The sequence below is a fragment of the Bufo gargarizans genome, chromosome 3, assembly GCF_014858855.1.
Source record: "Bufo gargarizans isolate SCDJY-AF-19 chromosome 3, ASM1485885v1, whole genome shotgun sequence".
NCBI lineage: Eukaryota > Metazoa > Chordata > Amphibia > Anura > Bufonidae > Bufo > Bufo gargarizans.
In genome coordinates, this window is record NC_058082.1 from 544505388 (window position 1) to 544525267 (window position 19880).

A 19880-nucleotide genomic window follows, 5' to 3' on the forward strand; every position below is an offset into this window, starting at 1 on the left:
GAAGGACAAAGCTGACATCACGTTTCTACAGGAAACACATTATAGGCATCTACATATACCCAATATGGTAAATAAGTATTTTAGCAGTTGGCACCATGCTACTTATTCGTCAGCAGCCAGGGGAGTTTCTATAGGGATTAGCAGTAACATTCCCTTGGTGGTGTTGGATAAAAAAATAGACCCCGAGGGCAGGTATTTGTTCCTTAAAGGGAGAATCTTGAATTCCGTGGTTACGCTCGCTACTTTGTATGCCCCAAATGTTAAACAGGTGTCATGGGTGGTCCAGATATTAGAAGATCTTAAGAAATTTACTTAGGGGACCCTTATTGTGGGAGGTGATCTTAACCTGGCGTTAGATTTTTCAAAGGACTCCACATCCAAGCATGCTTCTGTCCCTAGGAAGCAGATACGTAGGATTCAAATTAGCCTAACAGATTTGGGAATTTCTGACATATGGCGGGTATTACATCCGAGCGATAAAGATTATACTTATTTCTCCAAGGTCCATAAATCCTATCAACGGTTAGACTATTTGTTTTTATCTAATACAGCCCTACTGTCGGTAACTAGAGCTTCGATTGGGAGTATTACTGTGTCAGACCATGCTCCTGTCAGCTTTTGTTTTAGGCTTCAGGACATCCCACCTAAAGTTTGGTCATGGAGATTGAATACCACGCTTATAGAGGACGCGGTTAATAGGGACCTCATCAAAGATAAAATACTTGACTATTTTAAAGTCAATGATATTCCTGAAACCTCCAAGACTATTTTGTGGGAAGCCCATAAAACAGTGGTTAGGGGGGAATTAATAAGTATGGGAACTAGGGTAAAGAAATTAAGGGCGAAGAAAGTAGAAGGGCTCTTAATGCAAATAGCCAGTCTAGAAAGGAAACACAAATCCAATATGTCAGAAGAAGCTCAACATAACTTGGATCTATTACGCTCCCAATTAAAAGACGTGCTCAATGTTACATCTGCCAGAGCTTTGCAAAAGTTAAGGTTTAAATATTATTCGCATGGAGACAAGGGTTCTAGACTAGTGTCGGCTCTTTTGAAGGCCCAGAGAAACAAAACCTTTATTAGTGCGGTGAAGACTAAATCGGGTAATAGAATGACGACGACCCCTGCCATTGCCGAGGAATTTTGTAAATTCTATACCTCATTATACAACCTAGAGGACGCCTCTAGAGATGCTCCTCCCCATATGCAGGATCACATTGATACGTTCCTTCAATCCATAAAAATTCCTACCCTCAATGAAGCTGGGAAAGCTAGCCTATTAATACCTTTCACTATCAAGGAGATAGAAGCAACTCTCCACACTATCCCGTCTGGCAAAAGCCCGGGACCTGACGGATTCCCGATTGCCTATTATAAAAAATTCAAGGAGGTATTGTTGCCTCACTTTGCTAATTTATGCAACTCTCTGATGTCGGGTTCTTCTCTCACTCCCCAGGCCCAATTGGCCCACATAAGTATTTTACATAAAGAAGGGAAAGACCCGGAGGAATTGCTTAATACAGATTTGAAATGGTGGGCGAAGCTCTTGAGCCAGCGCATTTCCAAATTGCTCCCAGGGCTAATAGGAGAAGAACAGGTAGGGTTTGTGCCGGGGAGGGAGGGAAGACACAACATCAGCAGAGTATTACACTCAATATTCGTGGCCAAAGAAAGAAGGACCCCCCTGTTGCTCCTAGGGACAGATGCTGAAAAGGCATTCGACAGAGTTAATTGGCTTTTCATGAAAGCCTGCTTGGTTGCGTTTGGTTTTCCTTTGCAGGTCATTGATGCTATATTTTCATTATACTCAGCCCCTTCAGCCAAAGTGTTGGTTAATGGAACTCTGTCGGACGCCTTTCAGATTAAGAATGGAACTAGGCAGGGGTGCCCACTTTCTCCAACCCTGTTTGTTTTGAACTTGGAGACCCTCTTGTTGAAATTTAGACAGTCCCCCGTCATTGAAGGACTGAGAATTGAAGGTGTACATCATAAGATGGTGGCCTTTGCTGATGACCTTCTTCTGATGATCACGAACCCAGAGGAAGCCATGCCTCATGTCCTGGGAATTTTTGAACAGTTTGGAGGTGTCTCTAATTTCAAAATAAATATGGATAAATCCGAAGCCTTAAGTTTCTCATTGGATCCTGTAAAAAGGAGGCGGTTGCAAGCCTTGACCCCCTTTAGATGGCCACCTGAAGCTATAAAATATTTAGGGATCATGGTACCGGCTAATCCAGCTCTCCTCTTCAGGCTTAATTATGCCCCCTTACTAAATAAAATAAAAGCTTTCCTTTCCAAGCCCTCACTACCTAATCTTTCTTGGTTGGGGAGAAAAAAATGTATTGACGACGTACGTCCTTCCTCAGGTTATGTACACATTTAGATCTCTTCCGATCACGGTCCCGAAGTCGTTCTTGAACAAGCTGAAAACACTCATGGGTAGGTTTCTCTGGGCTGACAAGAGAGCCAGACTGTCTTATGCACTCTTAACCAGACGCCGGAAACAGGGAGGTATATCCCTTCCGGACCTGTCTATGTACATTCAGGCTATACACTTAGAGAGATGGCTAACTCTTTCTAGAACGCAATCTCTTCCCCTACATATTTCACTAGAGAGGGCTCTTCTGGGAGAGAACCAGGAACACCTCATATGGAGACACAGTGGCAAGACTCCCAGTAGACGGGCTGTCCTGAGCGACATCACGAGATGTACAATTATGCACTGTAATGCCACCGCAGCTCTCAATATGGGGAGGAACTGCCTTTCACCCATAGTACCTCGTCAGCTACTTCCACAGCTGCTCTCAACCACGTCGAGTAGAAGTGCCAAGATCTGGGGATTTGTTCATGATCTCAGATTTGGGGACTTAGTGAAAATTGGCCTAAGGTCAGATTATTACAATGCCTTGACTAGGAACCCTGTGGATGGAATAGATATGATTCAAAAATGGGACTTCGAAAGTACTTGTGCCAAGTTCTTGAGATCTTCACTGATCCCCCTTCCGGATCCTACCTGGTTAGAGAACTATGTTCTTCTCCCTTCCACGCCCCCAAAGTGTCTTTCTCTGATATATAGACAACTACTGGCTGAGAGAGATAAGCAGACTCCAGCTTATTTGAGGGAGTGGGAGAGAGAACTGAATATCACACTGGATGACAAAGAAAAGGCATTTATTCTATCTCATTCCCATGGTTTCTCGAGATGTGTGCGGGTCCAAGAGAACTCAGTCAAAATACTGACTAGGTGGTATCGTACACCAGAATTTCTCCACAAGATTAATTTGATTCCCTCAAATGTATGTTGGAGATGTTCCAAGGGGGTAGGTAGCATTTCGCACATTTGGTGGGCATGCCAGTCATTGAGACATTTTTGGCATGAAATTGAGACCGCTATTAACAGGGTATGTCAGGTTACCATTGTACTCACAGGCCCATTGGTTCTATTATGGCGCCCAGAGAAAAACTTTAGACCAAAAAAATCCTCGCTGGCTACTCATATGATCACGGCTGCAAAACTCCTAATCCCTATTAAATGGAGGGAGGTTGACCCACCAACCTTGACTATGTGGTATGAGAAAGTTAATCTTATCTGTAGGATGGAAGAGTTGGCTGGGTGGGAAAATAATAACAGGGACTTATTTCTTAAAATCTGGAAGCCTTGGCTTGTGCATATGGAGGAGAGATATGCTCAGGGCATGGGCTAATGTCGTCTTCATTATTGTGGTATAGTAGGCAATGCTTGTTCCATTCATTCACACTCTTTATATCTCAGAGGTATCAGTATTGTGGTAATAGCCGTGGGTTCGAATATTTGACATTCTGACTGACTTGTTCCTTCCCCCCCCCCCCCCCCATTTTCTGTCCATTTGGAGCGCCGCCCGTCACTCTTCTCTGATCAGTATAGGGAGAGGTTGCAGCTGCGACGTTAGGGCGAGATTAGGCAGTGATTAACTCCTCCAAAAGACTTCATTCATTGATCGATCTACAGCTGTGGATCATTGAACTGCTGATATTCAATTGCTCACTGGTTTTAGGCTGCCGAGAGCGTTTTTCATTCACTTTTTTCTGGGGTGATCGGCGGCCATTTCGTGTCTTGTGGTGCGCCAGCACAAGCTGCCAGCAAGTGCATTTAACCCTCAATAGTGTGGTTGTTTTTTGGCTAAATCCTACATCAGGATCAAGCTGTCACACCAAGTGCATTTAACCATCAATAGTGTGGTTATTTTTTGGCCATATACGACATCAGGGGAAAGCTGAGCCTGTCACCAAGTGCATTTAACCCTCAATAGTGTGGTTGGTCAAGCTGTCACACCAAGTGCATTTTAACCATCAATAGTGTGGTTATTTTTTGGCCATATCCCAGTCTAATTCTGTCCGTAAACGTATACCTGTCACCCAGCGCCTAAATAATAGGCCTCAAATTTGTAGTCAGCTAAATCTGTGGTTATTGCTGTGGCTGGGCAAGTTATTTAGTGTCCGTCAAAGCACAGTTTTTGTTCTGGGTTGAAATACAATTCCCAATTTAGCAATCCTCTAAATTAGTGGTTTCTGCTGTACCAGGCCTACTTTAAATTTATCCCTAAAAGGGAATATTAGATTCAAGGTGCTGATAGGGTCATTCTCAATAACTTCACACACACGCTACTGTGCATATCAAAGTCTAATTCTGTCTGTAAACGTATACCTGTCACCCAGCGCCTAAATAATAGGCCTCAAATTTATATTCAGCTAAATCTGTGGTTACTGCTGTGCCTGTATTAGTGTAATACGGTACCTAAATAGATAGCCAGATAGTGTTAGGTGTCTGTAAAAAAAGGCCTGAATTTGAATTCAACACATTAGGCCAAATAATATTTTAGTTGTTGTGGTGAACGATAACAATGAGGAAAACATCTAGTAAAGGACGCGGACGCGGACATGGTCGTGGTGGTGTTAGTGGACCCTCTGGTGCTGGGAGAGGACGTGGCCGTTCTGCCACAGCCACACGTCCTAGTGTACCAACTACCTCAGGTCCCAGTAGCCGCCATAATTTACAGCGATATTTGGTGGGGCCCAATGCCGTTCTAAGGATGGCAAGGCCTGAGCAGGTACAGGCATTAGTCAATTGGGTGGCCGACAGTGGATCCAGCACGTTCACATTATCTCCCACCCAGTCTTCTGCAGAAAGCGCACAGATGGCGCCTGAAAACCAAGCCCATCAGTCTGTCACATCACCCCCATGCATACCGAGGAAACTGTCTGAGCCTCTAGTTATGCAGCAGTCTCTTATGCTGTTTGAAGACTCCGCTGGCAGGGTTTCCCAAGGGCATCCACCTAGCCCTTCCCCAGTGGTGGAAGACATAGAATGCACTGACGCACAACCACTTATGTTTCCTGATGATGAGGACATGGGAATACCACCTCAGCAAGTCTCTGATGATGACGAAACACAGGTGCCAACTGCTGCGTCTTTCTGCAGTGTGCAGACTGAACTGGAGGTCAGGGATCAAGACTGGGTGGAAGACGATGCAGGGGACAATGAGGTCCTAGACCCCACATGGAATGAAGGTCGTGCCACTGACTTTCACAGTTCGGAGGAAGAGGCAGTGGTGAGACCAAGCCAACAGCGCAGCAAAAGAGGGAGCAGTGGGCAAAAGCAGAACACCCGCCGCCAAGAGACTCCGCCTGCTACTGACCGCCGATATCTGGGACCGAGCACCCCAAAGGCAGCTTCAAGGAGTTCCCTGGCATGGCACTTCTTCAAACAATGTGCTGACGACAAGACCCGAGTAGTTTGCACGCTGTGCCATCAGAGCCTGAAGCGAGGCATTAACGTTCTGAACCTTAGCACAACCTGCATGACCAGGCACCTACATGCAAAGCATGAACTGCAGTGGAGTAAACACCTTAAAAACAAGGAAGTCACTCAGGCTCCCCCTGCTACCTCTTCTGCTCCTGCCGCCTCGGCCTCTTCTGCTGCTGCCGCCTCGGCCTCTTCCTCCACCTCGGGAGGAACGTTGGCACCTGCCGCCCAGCAAACAGGGGATGTACCACCAACACCACTACCTCCGTCACCAAGCATCTCAACCATGTCACACGGCAGCGTTCAGCTCTCCATCTCACAAACATTTGAGAGAAATCGTAAATTCCCACCTATCCACCCTCGATCCCTGGCCCTGAATGCCAGCATTTCTAAACTACTGGCCTATGAAATGCTGTCATTTAGGCTGGTGGACACAGACAGCTTTAAACAGCTCATGTCGCTTGCTGTCCCACAGTATGTTGTTCCCAGCCGGCACTACTTCTCCAAGAGAGCCGTGCCTTCCCTGCACAACCAAGTATCCGATAAAATCAAGTGTGCACTGCGCAACGCCATCTGTGGCAAGGTCCACCTAACCACAGATACGTGGACCAGTAAGCACGGCCAGGGACGCTATATCTCCCTAACTGCACACTGGGTAAATGTAGTGGCGGCTGGGCCCCAGGCGGAGAGCTGTTTGGCGCACGTCCTTCCGCCGCCAAGGATCGCAGGGCAACATTCTTTGCCTCCTATTGCCACATCCTCCTACTCAGCTTCCTCCTCCTCTTCTTCCACCTGCTCATCCAGTCAGCCACACACCTTCACCACCAACTTCAGCACAACCCGGGGTAAACGTCAGCAAGCCATTCTGAAACTCATATGTTTGGGGGACAGGCCCCACACTGCATAGGAGTTGTGGCGGGGTATAGAACAACAGACCGACGAGTGGTTGCTGCCGGTGAGCCTCAAGCCCGGCCTGGTGGTGTGCGATAATGGGCGAAATCTCGTTGCAGCTCTGGGACTAGCCGGTTTGACGCACATCCCTTGCTTGGCGCATGTGCTGAATTTGGTGGTGCAGAAGTTCATTCACAACTACCCCGACATGTCAGAGCTGCTGCATAAAGTGCGGGCCGTCTGTTCGCGCTTCCAGCGTTCACATCCTGCCGCTGCTCGCCTGTCTGCGCTACAGCGTAACTTCGGCCTTCCCGCTCACCGCCTCATATGCGACGTGCCCACCAGGTGGAACTCCACCTTGCACATGCTGGACAGACTGTGCGAGCAGCAGCAGGCCATAGTGGAGTTTCAGCTGCAGCACACACGGGTCAGTCGCACTGCGGAACAGCACCACTTCACCACCAATGACTGGGCCTCCATGCGAGACCTGTGTGCCCTGTTGCGCTGTTTCGAGTACTCCACCAACATGGCCAGTGGCGATGACACCGTTATCAGCGTTACAATACCACTTCTATGTCTCCTTGAGAAAACACTTAGGACGATGATGGAAGAGGAGGTGGCCCAGGAGGAGGAGGAGGAGGAAGAGGGGTCATTTTTAGCACTTTCAGGCCAGTCTCTTAGAAGTGACTCAGAGGGAGTTTTTTTGCAACAGCAGAGGCCAGGTACAAATGTGGCCAGCCAGGGCCCACTACTGGAGGACGAGGATGAGGAGGAGGATGAGGATGAAGCATGGTCACAGCGGGGTGACACCCAACGCAGCTCGGGCCCATCACTGGTGCGTGGCTGGGGGGAAAGGCAGGACGATGACTATACGCCTCCCACAGAGGACAGCTTGTCCTTACCTCTGGGCAGCCTGGCACACATGAGCGACTACATGCTGCAGTGCCTGCGCAACGACAGCAGAGTTGCCCACATTTTAACCTGTGCGGACTACTGGGTTGCCACCCTGCTGGATCCATGGTACAAAGACAATGTGCCCACCTTACTTCCTGCACTGGAGCGTGATAGGAAGATGCGCGAGTACAAGCGCACGTTGGTAGACGCGCTACTGAGAGCATTCCCAAATGTCACAGGGGAACAAGTGGAAGCCCAAGGCAGAGGAGGAGCAAGAGGTCGCCAAGGCAGCTGTGTCACGGCCAGCTTCTCTGAGGGCAGGGTTAGCATCTGGAAAAGGGCAGAGATGTGGAAAAGTTTTGTCAACACGCCACAGATAACTGCACCACCACCTGATACGCAACGTGTTAGCAGGAGGCAACATTTCACTAACATGGTGAAACAGTACGTGTGCACACCCCTCCTCGTACTGACTGATGGTTCGGCCCCATTCAACTTCTGGGTCTCTAAATTGTCCACGTGGCCAGAGCTAGCCTTTTATGCCTTGGAGGTGCTGGTTGCCCGGCGGCCAGCGTTTTGTCTGAACGTGTATTCAGCACGGCAGGGGGCGTCATTACAGACAAACGCAGCCGCCTGTCTACAGCCAATGTGGACAAGCTGACGTTCATAAAAATGAACCAGGCATGGATCCCACAGGACCTGTCCATCCCTTGTGCAGATTAGACATTAACTACCTCCCCTTAACCATATATTATTGTACTCCAGGGCACTTCCTCATTCAATCCTATTTTTATTTTCATTTTACCATTATATTGCAGGGCAACCCAAAGTTGAATTAACCTCTCCTCTGTCTGGGTGCCGGGGCCTGAATTTATGACAATGGACTGTTCCAGTGTTGGGTGACGTGAAGCCTGATTCTCTGCTATGACATGAAGACTGATTCTCTGCTGACATGAAGCCAGATTCTCTGTTACGGGACCTCTCTCCTCTGCCTGGGTGCCTGGGCCTAAATATCTGACAATGGACTGTTACAGTGTTGGGTGATGTGAAGCCTGATTCTCTGCTATGATATGAAGACTGATTCTCTGCTGACATGAAGCCAGATTCTCTGCTATGGGGCCTCTCTCTAATTGATATTGGTTAATTTTTTTTATTTTTATTTTTTTAATTAATTACCCTATCCACATTTGTTTCCAGGGGATTTACCTACATGTTGCTGCCTTTTTAGTGCCGAAAAGTTTGGGTCCCCATTGACTTCAATGGGGTTCGGGTTCGGGTTCGGGACGAATTTCGGGTCAGGTTCGGATCCCGAACCCTAACATTTCCGGGAAGTTCGGCCGAACTTCTCGAACCCAAACATCCAGGTGTTCGCTCAACTCTAGTTGTGAACTTTGCAGTTTGCAATTGAATTTGGTATTTAGCCAGGGCTGAACCCCCCATAGTCTTTCTTTGTAGTATATATTGGAGGCGTGGCGATCTCCAAGCAGTCATGCACACCTGACCAGTTAGTATGCCCTGGAGACTGGTTTTAAAGTCAGTATAAAACTGAGTCTGCTTATATAGCACCTATCTGTAGCCATTTGGCTCCAGGAGAAGTATATAGTGGGCTCAGCATGCATGTTGGTACTTGCATCCCTGGATCCGATGAAAGCTGTAATGGCACCGGACGTGGTTAAAAGCAGAGTGTGCTTGGCGTGCATGCTGTACCTACACTCCCTGGACTTTGTGTGGCTGTCATGGCCCATAACAGGTAGGAACTAGTTTTAGGGACCACTCATGAAGGCGACCTTGACGTGGTGAGTGGCTTATTACACTTTGGCCAAAATGTACACCAATGCCTTATTCAACATCCAGCATAAAGGCAGGGCAGAGTGCTGGTTGCAGAGTGCGATTGCATTTGTGTTTTTGCAATTGTATCTGTATTTTGCCATAGCAATCTGCACCTGCATAGGGTTGTGCGGGCTAAACCCCCCATATTTTTTCTTTGAATTTGGTATTTGCAATTGGTGGAACTGTAAGTAAACCCACATATAACTGGTTCAGTATACAATTCTAATCACTATATTAACAGTAGGAACATATATATAACTGTTTAAAATGCCTATTTTGGCCTCTCTGCTTCCATAAAACTTAGCTCTTAGTAGACTGAATGTCTGTTCAGCTTCTCTTCTCTGGTGTAATGATTCTAGCAGCTCCTGCTAGAGGGATTTCCCACACAGACTGTGTTGTCTGTTGTTTCTGCTGTGTCATTGAGCTTACCTCACATCCATATAATGAATCTTAAAGGCATATTATCTTTTCTGCTTCTATGAACACAATATATAACAATTATATGACATCCAAACATGACGTCACTGTAAATAACTTTCCTTTTGTCTTTAACACACAAACTTAGGAACTGTATTAAGGTTATTGGCAGGTCTAGCTGTATAAACATATAAGCTATATTAGCAACCTAGGACAGGTCTTAGCTGGCCAACTATAAAATGAGTGATAAGGAGTAGAAAGAGAAGCAGGAGCATTAGGACCAGTAGATGATGGGAAGGAAACACAGCTTCCTTCTGCTAAGGTGGTGGAGCCTTAACTGCTGGTGAATTGGTGCGGACCATTGGGTGATGCAGCAGTTGCTGCATTAGGCTGTACCACTAAATTAGTGCCACGTTTTTTCCAGGTCACTTCATGCTGATGCTGCATGTCTTGACGCAGGGCCATGATGCCAACATTGGCATTCTGGCCACGCTTGACCTTCTGTCCACATATAATACAAATGGCCATGCTGACATCCTCAGGCATCTTGATAAAAAATTCCTACACCGCCAAGTATGGCATTTTTCCTCCACCATTCTGTGCTGATTGTCTGCTACTACTGCCTTTGTGAACCCATGCACCGCCACTTCATTCCAGATAGGTAGGCTCCTGTATAGCAGATAGTCTCCCCTGGCACGTTTGGCTCCAGATGTCACACTGCTGCCATCTTGCTGACTCATGACCACGCTACCACCCTGCTGTCTCAGCAGTTGCCTCAAGCACAAGCTGGCACCCTCTTCTCCTAATGATGATGAAGCCACCTCTTCATTCGACTCCCATGTGCGATCAGATACATCATCATCAACTACTGATTGCACATCAATTGTGTCACCCTCACCAGTCTCAGGGCCACATGCCTGACCACTCGCAACATTATCCTTACTACTTGCCAGCCTACCGGATGAAGCAGTAGATCTCTCTTCCACATCTTGGCTTGGCAGTAGCTGCTGACTGTCCTCTAGAAGCTCGTCCTCACTAAAAAGTGGAGATGAGCCGACGGCAAATACTTCTCGAGAAGAAGGAACAGAAAATGAAAGTGTGGTATCATAGGAACCCACCGACTCCTAGCTGGGGTATCTGATGTCACTTGCGACAAAGTTAAAGTCCGAGTCAACAATTCAAGGACAGCTCAAAACATGACCGCTGGATAACAATGGCAGCTCTGGCCTGTCCCTGCGGCTGCTGCTATAATTCTCCCTTCTTCTGCTAGAACTCCTGCCAACTCCAGCAACATTTTGACCACTGCCCGTTCCCTTAGAAGGCCCTGGCACCTGTCTGTCGGACATATTGTACTGTAACTGTAAGAGTAAAAGAGCAATAGTGTCAGGCCGCAATTTCACCCCCAAAACAAGGACGAATGGATGTTTTTAGATATAAAAAAGTAAACACCCCAAAACTTAGTAGTATCAGGACACAATTTCACACCAACTCCACAATTAGGTATTAACGGATAAACTTATGTATAATAGAACTCGAGCGCCCTAAAATCTGTACTATTAGAATTTTAGAAGCAATTCTTAAAATTTTTAAGAAAATTTCCAAAACCCACTTTTTAAGGTCTGAAGTCACTTTGTGGGGCTTTTATAATGGAACCCCCCCATAAATGACCCCATTGCAGAAACTACACCCCTCAAGTTACTCAAAACTGATTTTACAAACTTTTTTAACCCTTTAGGTGTAGATTTAAAGTAAAATGGAGATAACATTTCTAAATTTCAGTTTTTGGGCAGATTTTCCATTTTAATCCATTTTTTGATTTAACACATCGCGGGTTAAAAGCCAAACAAAACTTTATATTTATTACCCTGATTCTGCGCTTTACAGAAACACCCCACATGTTTGTTGATATAAGGCCACACGGCAGGGCGCGGAAATAAAGGAGCGCCAAACGGTTTTGAGAAGGCAGATTTTGATGGACTGGTTTATAGATGCCATGTCCCATTTGAAGCCCCCCTGATGCACCCTTACAGTAGAAATTCCTAAAATGTGAACCCATTTTGGAAACTAGGGGATAAGGTCTCCTCCTGAGGACGCAGAACGGCGAAACGTACGTCGGGGAGATCCAGAGCCCATTTCTTGACCCCTCTTGACAGGTTCTACATTTCATCACACGGTTAGTAGCTTCAGACTTTAGCTCCATAAATCTGCATAATGCCCACGGTTTAGGTGATAGTCTCTTTTACATTGTTATATGGGTGACTGCTTCTAGTATAATATTCCTAGTGCACCCCAGATATATAGCTTCACTGAGTCTACCATCTTGCAGTGATTTGACCTTGATGATCCCTTTCTATGAGAATAGTCACACTTAATAAATAGGCTCTTTAGCTATTAGCTAGCTTCACTTTAATGGCTTGGTACTACTTTTACAATTTATTGTTATAAGTGATGTAATCATGTTCATACTTTAATTTTCTAATAAAGACTATATAAATTTTAAAACCAAATGGGATTTATTGTACTCATTAATTTTAAGGTGTTCATAGGGGATAAGGTGCGATTTTATTGGTAGTATTTTAGGGTACATATGATTTTTAATTGCTCTATATTACGTTTTTTGTGAGGCAAGTTAACCAAAAAATGTCTGTTTTGGTTTTTATTTTTTACAAGATTCATCTGACAGGGTAGATCATGTGCTATTTTTATAGAGCAGGTTGTTACGGATGCAATGATATCAAATATGTCTACTTTCTTTGTTTGTTTTAGTTTAGCATAATAAAGCATTTTTGAAAAAAAAAATGTTTTTGTTTCTCCATTTTCTGAACGTCTTTTTTTTCTGCCGATCATCTTGTGCAGGGGCTTGTTTTTGCAGAAAGAGTTGATGTTTTTATTGGTACCATTTTTGGGTACATATGATTTTTTGATCATTCATTATTACACTTTATGGGGCAAGGTGATCAAAAAACTGGTTGTTTTAGAACAGTTTTTATTTATTTTTACAGTGTTCACCTGAGGGGTTAGGTCATGTGACATTTTTATAGAAAAGATCGTTACGGATGTGTCAATACCTAATATGTATACTTTTTCAAATTTATTTAAGTTTTACACAATAATAGAATTTTTGAAAATAAAATAAATGATGTTTTAGTGTCTCCATAGCTTTTTTATTTTTTGACCTTAAATAGGGTCTTATCTTTTGTGGGATGAGGTGATGGTTTGATTGATACTATTTTAGGGGGCATACGCCTTTCTGATCACTTGGTGTTGCAATTTTTGTGATGTAAGATGACAAAAAAATCGACCGGACGGTTCGCGATCAAATGTTTGCGAACCCCAAGTTCGCGGCGGGCCCTGTTCACTTTAATGCCAGGCGAACCTGAAAAACCTTCAGCTCATATTGCAGCCACCACATACTTAATAGAAGTGCACAAATAGTCCCACAACATAAACAGTGACATACTAGAGAGGGATCAATTACAAAAATTCCAACAAAAAATATGTATCTTAATCAGGGGACATTTTTATGCGTCTTAAAGGGAATTCTCTGAAATGTGCCCTGTTGGAGCCTAGAAAAATTTTACTGTAGGCCACTGGACTACAAGCCCCAAACATGCCTAATGTTTGGGGCTTGTAGTCCAGTGGCCTACAGTAAAAATTTTCTAGGCTCCAACAGGGCACATTTCAGAGAATTCCCTTTAAGACGCATAAAAATGTCCCCTGATTAAGATACATATTTTTTGTTGGAATTTTTGTAATTGATCCCTCTCTAGTATGTCACTGTTTATGTCACCGGACAGAAAAGATCAAGTGATTATGTGGCTGGAGGCATATTACACAGTCAATGGATATCAATTTTACTGCAAGCCAGTACAAATATAGGTCAAATACATATGTTTAAAAAAAAAATATTAAATTGGATTAAAAACATGGCTAACGAAATCCCCCCTCTTTAGAAAAACCCCTAATGATAATAATTGAAATTCGATAACACGTGGTCGTCACTAGTGATGTCCCGAACTATTCACCGGCGAACAGTTCCCGGCGAACATAGCTTGTTCGTGTTCGCCGCGGCAGGCGAACATATGCAATGTTTGGTCCGCCCCCTATACATCATCATTGAGTAAACTTTGACCCTGTACCTCACAGTCAGCAGACATATTCCAGCCAATCAGCAGCAGACCCTCCCATCTCCTGGACAGCATCCATTTTAGATTCATTCAGGAGCTGCATTCTTAGTGAGAGGGGGACAGTGCTGCTGCTGCTGATTCAATAGGGAAAGCGTTAGCTAGGGCAGTGTTCTGTGTCCACAGACTCATCTGCTGTAAGGACAGCGTCCTGACAGCACCCCAAAAAGCCCTTTTCAGGGCTGGTACATCAGTCTGTTTTTTTTATTTGTATATATATATATTGCAGTTGCCTGGCTGCCCGTGTGTGAGAGGCTGCAGGCTCAGTCACAGACAGTACTGTGTGCACACCATTCATACAGGATGTGACAGAAAATACCTCGCAGATAAAAAAAAATTATATTTAATATTTTTCTGTGACAAAATCACAGTTGCAAGCCAGTGTGTGTCTGGCCCACAGACTGTACTGTGGCCACTGGCTTGGCCTCCACTCATACCGTTACAGGGTGTCATTCACTCTCAAATACCTTGCAAATAAAAAAAATTATATTTAATATTTATCTGTGATATAATCACAGTTGCAAGCCCGTGTGTGTCAGGCCCACACAGACTGTACTTTGGCCACTGGCTAGTGGCTAGGCCTCCACTCATACCGTTACAGGGTGTCACTCACTCAAATACTTTGCAAATAAAAAAAATTATATTTAATATTTTTCTGTGATATAATCACAGTTGCAAGCCAGTGTGTGTCAGGCCCACACAGACTGTATTGTGGCCACTGGCTAGTGGCTAGGCCTCCACTCATACCGTTACAGGGTGTCACTCACTCACAAAGACCTTGCAAATAAAAAAAAAATATATTTAATATTTTTCTGTGATATAATCACAGTTGCAAGCCCGTGTGTGTCAGGCCCACACAGACTGTATTGTGGCCACTGGCTAGTGGCTAGGCCTCCATTCATACCGTTACAGGGTGTCACTCACTCTCAAATACCTTGCAAATAAAAAAATTCTAATTAATATTTTTCAGTGATATAATCACAGTTGCAAGCCAGTGTGTGTCAGGCCCACACAGACTCTATTGTGGCCACTGGCTAGTGGCTAGGCCTCCACTCATACCGTTACAGGGTGTCACTCACTCAAATACCTTGCAAATAAAAAAAAAAGATTATATTTAATATTTTTCAGTGATATAATCACAGTTTCAAGCCAGTGTGTGTCAGGCCCACACAGACTGTATTGTGGCCTCTGGCTAGTGGCTAGGCCTCCACTCATACCGTTACAGGGTGTCACTCACTCAAATACCTTGCAAATAAAAAAAAATTATATTTAATATTTTTCTGTGATATAATCACAGTTGCAAGCCTGTGTGTGTCAGGCCCACACAGACTGTACTTTGGCCACTGGCTAGGCCTACACTTATACCGTTACAGGGTGTCACTCACTCACAAAGACCTTGCAAATAAAAAAAATTATATTTAATATTTTTCTGTGATATAATCACAGTTGCAAGCCCGTGTGTGTCAGGCCCACACAGACTGTATTGTGGCCACTGGCTAGTGGCTAGGCCTCCACTCATACCGTTACAGGGTGTCACTCACTCACAAAGACCTTGCAAATAAAAAAAATTATATTTAATATTTTTCTGTGATATAATGACAGTTGCAAGCCCATGTGTGTTAGGCCCACACAGACTGTATTGTGGCCACTGGCTAGTGGCTAGGCCTCCACTCATACCGTTACAGGGTGTCACTCACTAACAAAGACCTTGCAAATAAAAAAAAATATATTTAATATTTTTCTGTGATATAATCACAGTTGCAAGCCCGTGTGTGTCAGGCCCACACAGACTGTATTGTGGCCACTGGCTAGTGGCTAGGCCTCCCTTGCAAATAAAAAAAAATATATTTAATATTTTTCAGTGATATAATCACAGTTTCAAGCCAGTGTGTGTAAGGCCCACACAGACTGTATTGTGGCCACTGGCTAGGCCACCACTCATACCGTTACAGGGTGTCACTCACTCATAAATACCTTGCAAATAAAAAAAAAATTATATTTAATATTTTTCTGTGATATAATCACAGTTGCAAGCCCGTGTGTGTCAGGCCCACACAGACTGTATTGTGGCCACTGGCTAGTGGCTAGGCCTCCCTTGCAAATAAAAAAAAATATATTTAATATTTTTCAGTGATATAATCACAGTTTCAAGCCAGTGTGTGTAAGGCCCACACAGACTGTATTGTGGCCACTGGCTAGGCCACCACTCATACCGTTACAGGGTGTCACTCACTCATAAATACCTTGCAAATAAAAAAAAAGATTCTATTTAATATTTTTCAGTGATATAATCACAGTTTCAAGCCAGTGTGTGTCAGGCCTACACAGACTGTATTGTGGCCACTGGCTAGTGGCTAGGCCTCCACTCATACCGTTACAGGGTGTCACTCACTCAAATACCTTGCAAATAAAAAAAATGATATTAAATATTTTTCAGTGATATAATCCCAGTTGCAAGCCCTTGTGTGTCAGGCCCACACAGACTGTATTGTGGCCTCTGGCTAGTAGCTAGGCCTCCACTTATACCGTTACAGGGTGTCACTCACTCAAATACCTTGCAAATAAAAAAATTCTATTTAATCTTTTTCAGTGATATAATCCCATTTGCAAGCCAGTATGTGTCAAGCCCACACAGACTGTACTGTGCCCACTGCCCACCACTTATATAGGGTGGCACAGTACCTTGCACGCATAGTATCACTTATCTAAAAAAAAATGACAGGCAGAGGCAGGCCACCCCGCAGGGGCCGTCGTGGTCGTGGTGCTGTGATTTCCACTGGCCCTGGAATAATGCCCAGTGTTCATTGGCCACGTACCCTGAACCCAAAAAATTCGGAGAAAATAGCTGATTGGCTTACACAGGACACCCAATCTTCAACAGCTTCTGCTAAGAACCTTAACGCACCATTCTCCTCCTGCTCAGCTTTGGTCACCTGCTCTCAAGTTACCACTCTCCCACCCCCCGCCACCACCACCACTACCATTACAGCCACCACAGCCGCTTCACTTTATCCCTCAGAGGAGTTATTTACACATCAGTTGGATGAAATTAGTGAATCGCAACCATTATTACCAGAGGATGTAGATAACAGGGATATGTCTCAGTCAGGCAGCATTATACACATGGACGTACAGTGTGATGATGATGATGATGATATTGTACCTGCTGCTGCTTCCTTTGCTGAGGTGTCAGATACAAGTGAAGTGGTTGATGATGACGATGTGTCCGTGGATGCCACGTGGGTGCCCGCTCGAAGAGAAGAAGAAGAGGGGGAAAGTTCAGAAGGGGAGACAGAGAGAAGAAGGAGACGAGTTGGAAGCAGGGGGAGGTCGTCGCAAGGAGCTAGTGGCACAGTCAGACAGCATGTATTGGCACCCGGGCTCAGCCAGACAGCACGCCTATCAACGCATGCTGTTGCCACCACCAGAATGCCGTCATTGCAAAGCTCAGCAGTGTGGCATTTTTTTTGTGTGTCTGCCTCTGACAACAGTGATGCCATTTGAAACCTGTGCCAAAAGAAACTGAGTCGTGGGAAATCCAACACTCACCTAGGTACAACTGCTTTGCGAAGGCACATGATCGCATATCACAAACGCCTATGGGATCAACACATGATGACGAGTAGAAGCAGCACACAAGCTCAAAGCCACCATCCTCCTTCTGGTCCATCATCTTCAGCCACGTCAACCACTGCTGTCCTCCTTGCCCCCTCTCAACCACCCGCCACTCCACCTCTCACCTTCAGCAGTTCCATCTCATCTGCCCACAGTCAGGTGTCTGTAAAGGAAATGTTTGAGTGTAAGAAGCTAATGTCACAGAGTCACACCCTTGCCCGGCGTCTCTCAGCTGGCTTGACGGAACTCTTAGCCCGCTAGCTTTTACCATACCAGCTGGTGGAGTCTTAGGCCTTCAAAATATTTGTCGCTATTGGGACACCACAGTGGAAGGTACCTGGACAATTTTTTATTTTCAAAACAGGCAATCCCAAACCTCTACTGAGTGATTGAAAAGGAAGTCATGGCATCTCTGGCATACAGTGTTGGGGCAAGGGTCCATCTGACCACTGATACCTGTTCTGCAAAGCACGGTCAGGGCAGGTATATCACCTACACTGCGCATTGGTAAACCTGCTGATGGCTGCCAAGCATGGAATGCGTGGCTCTGCTGCGGAGTTGGTGACACAGCCACGACTTGCAGGCAGGCCTGCTGCCACCTCCTCTACTCCTCCTACTCCATCCTCTTCGATAACCTCCTCGGCTGAGTCCTCTTCTGCTGCGGCGTCTGGCTGCACATCAACTGTTCCCCCCAGCTCCCCAGGGGCTATTCCACATCCCGGATACGACAGTGTCACGCTGTCTTGGGGTTGACTTGCCTGAAAGCAGAGATCCACATCGGACCAGCAATCCTGTCTGCCCTGAACGCACAGGTGGATCAGAGGCTGACCCCGCACCAACTGGAGATCGGCAAAGTGGTGTGTGACAATGGAAGCAATTTGTTGGCGGCATTGAATTTGGGCAAGTTGTCACATGTGCCGTGCATGGCACATGTGTTGAATCTCATCGTACAACGCTTTGTGTCTAAGTACCCAGGCTTACAGGACGTCCTTAAGCAGGCCAGGAAGGTGTGTGGCCATTTCCGGCGTTAACAAAAAAATCTCAGAAAAAACTAAGATAAAAACATCCTGCACGATATGATACAAATTTGCGGATGTCCCTGGCCATATTATTGAAGAAAACCACAGAAATAAGATAATAATGCACTTATTAAAGAAGATGCAAGCACTATATATGGACCAAGTCCTCACTCTGATATGATAATGTCTGAGACACTTAGTCAATATATTTTGATCAAAACACATCTAAGCCCGCCTACCGAACGTCAAGGTGGTCTCAGGTCAGGCGGGTCCTACGCTAAACCTACCTAAGCCGTTGGGCTTCTATGTTCAGGAGCGCAGATGCCGCACATATGGTGTGCTGCTCCTAGTAACCTCCATGTGCATCAAGCAACCAATGGGAGGAGGAGCAAGCACAGCCATATGTACCACCTAATTAAGGCGCTCATTGGATAGGGGAGGGGGGCAAAAGTGCAGAGGAATGCTGCTCCCAAGATACTAGGTGCGCATTCACACTTGAAGGTGCCACTCCCTCAAGCAAACACTACATAAACAAAAAAATCACAGAAAAAGCTAAGATAAAAACATCCTGCACGATATGATACAAATTTGCGGATGTCCCTGGCCATATTATTGAAGAAAACCACAGAAATAAGATAATAATGCACTTATTAAAGCAGATGCAAGCACTATATATGGACCAAGTCCTTACTCTGATATGATAATGTCTGAGACACTTAGTCAATATATTTTGATCAAAACACATCTAAGCCCGCCTACCGAACGTCAAGGTGGTCTCAGGTCAGGCGGGTCCTACGCTAAACCTACCTAAGCCGTTGGGCTTCTATGTTCAGGAGCGCAGACGCCGCACATATGGTGTGCTGCTCCTAGTAACCTCCATGTGCATCAAGCAACCAATGGGAGGAGGAGCAAGCACAGCCATATGTACCACCTAATTAAGGCGCTCATTGGATAGGGGAGGGGGGCAAAAGTGCAGAGGAATGCTGCTCCCAAGATACTAGGTGCGCATTCACACTTGAAGGTGCCACTCCCTCAAGCAAACACTACATAAACAAAAAAAAATCACAGAAAAAACTAAGATAAAAACATCCTGCACGATATGATACAAATTTGCGGATGTCCCTGGCCATATTATTGAAGAAAACCACAGAAATAAGATAATAATGCACTTATAAGTGCATTACTATCTTATTTCTGTGGTTTTCTTCAATAATATGGCCAGGGACATCCGCAAATTTGTATCATATC

General features: G+C 45.2%; 1 protein-coding gene across 1 annotated transcript in view; it reads left to right on the forward strand.

The window, feature by feature from the left end:
• Positions 1–814: 814 nt before the first annotated feature.
• LOC122931757 (oocyte zinc finger protein XlCOF6-like) overlaps positions 815–19880 on the forward strand; it is a gene marked incomplete at its 3' end in the record, with an annotated part of 52036 nt that continues 32970 nt past the window's right edge. The window contains exons 1-2 of the mRNA XM_044285818.1: positions 815–1597; positions 1781–2146. Of these exons, the coding sequence (XP_044141753.1) occupies positions 815–1597; positions 1781–2146 (1149 nt within the window). The remainder of the gene's footprint in view (positions 1598–1780; positions 2147–19880) is intronic.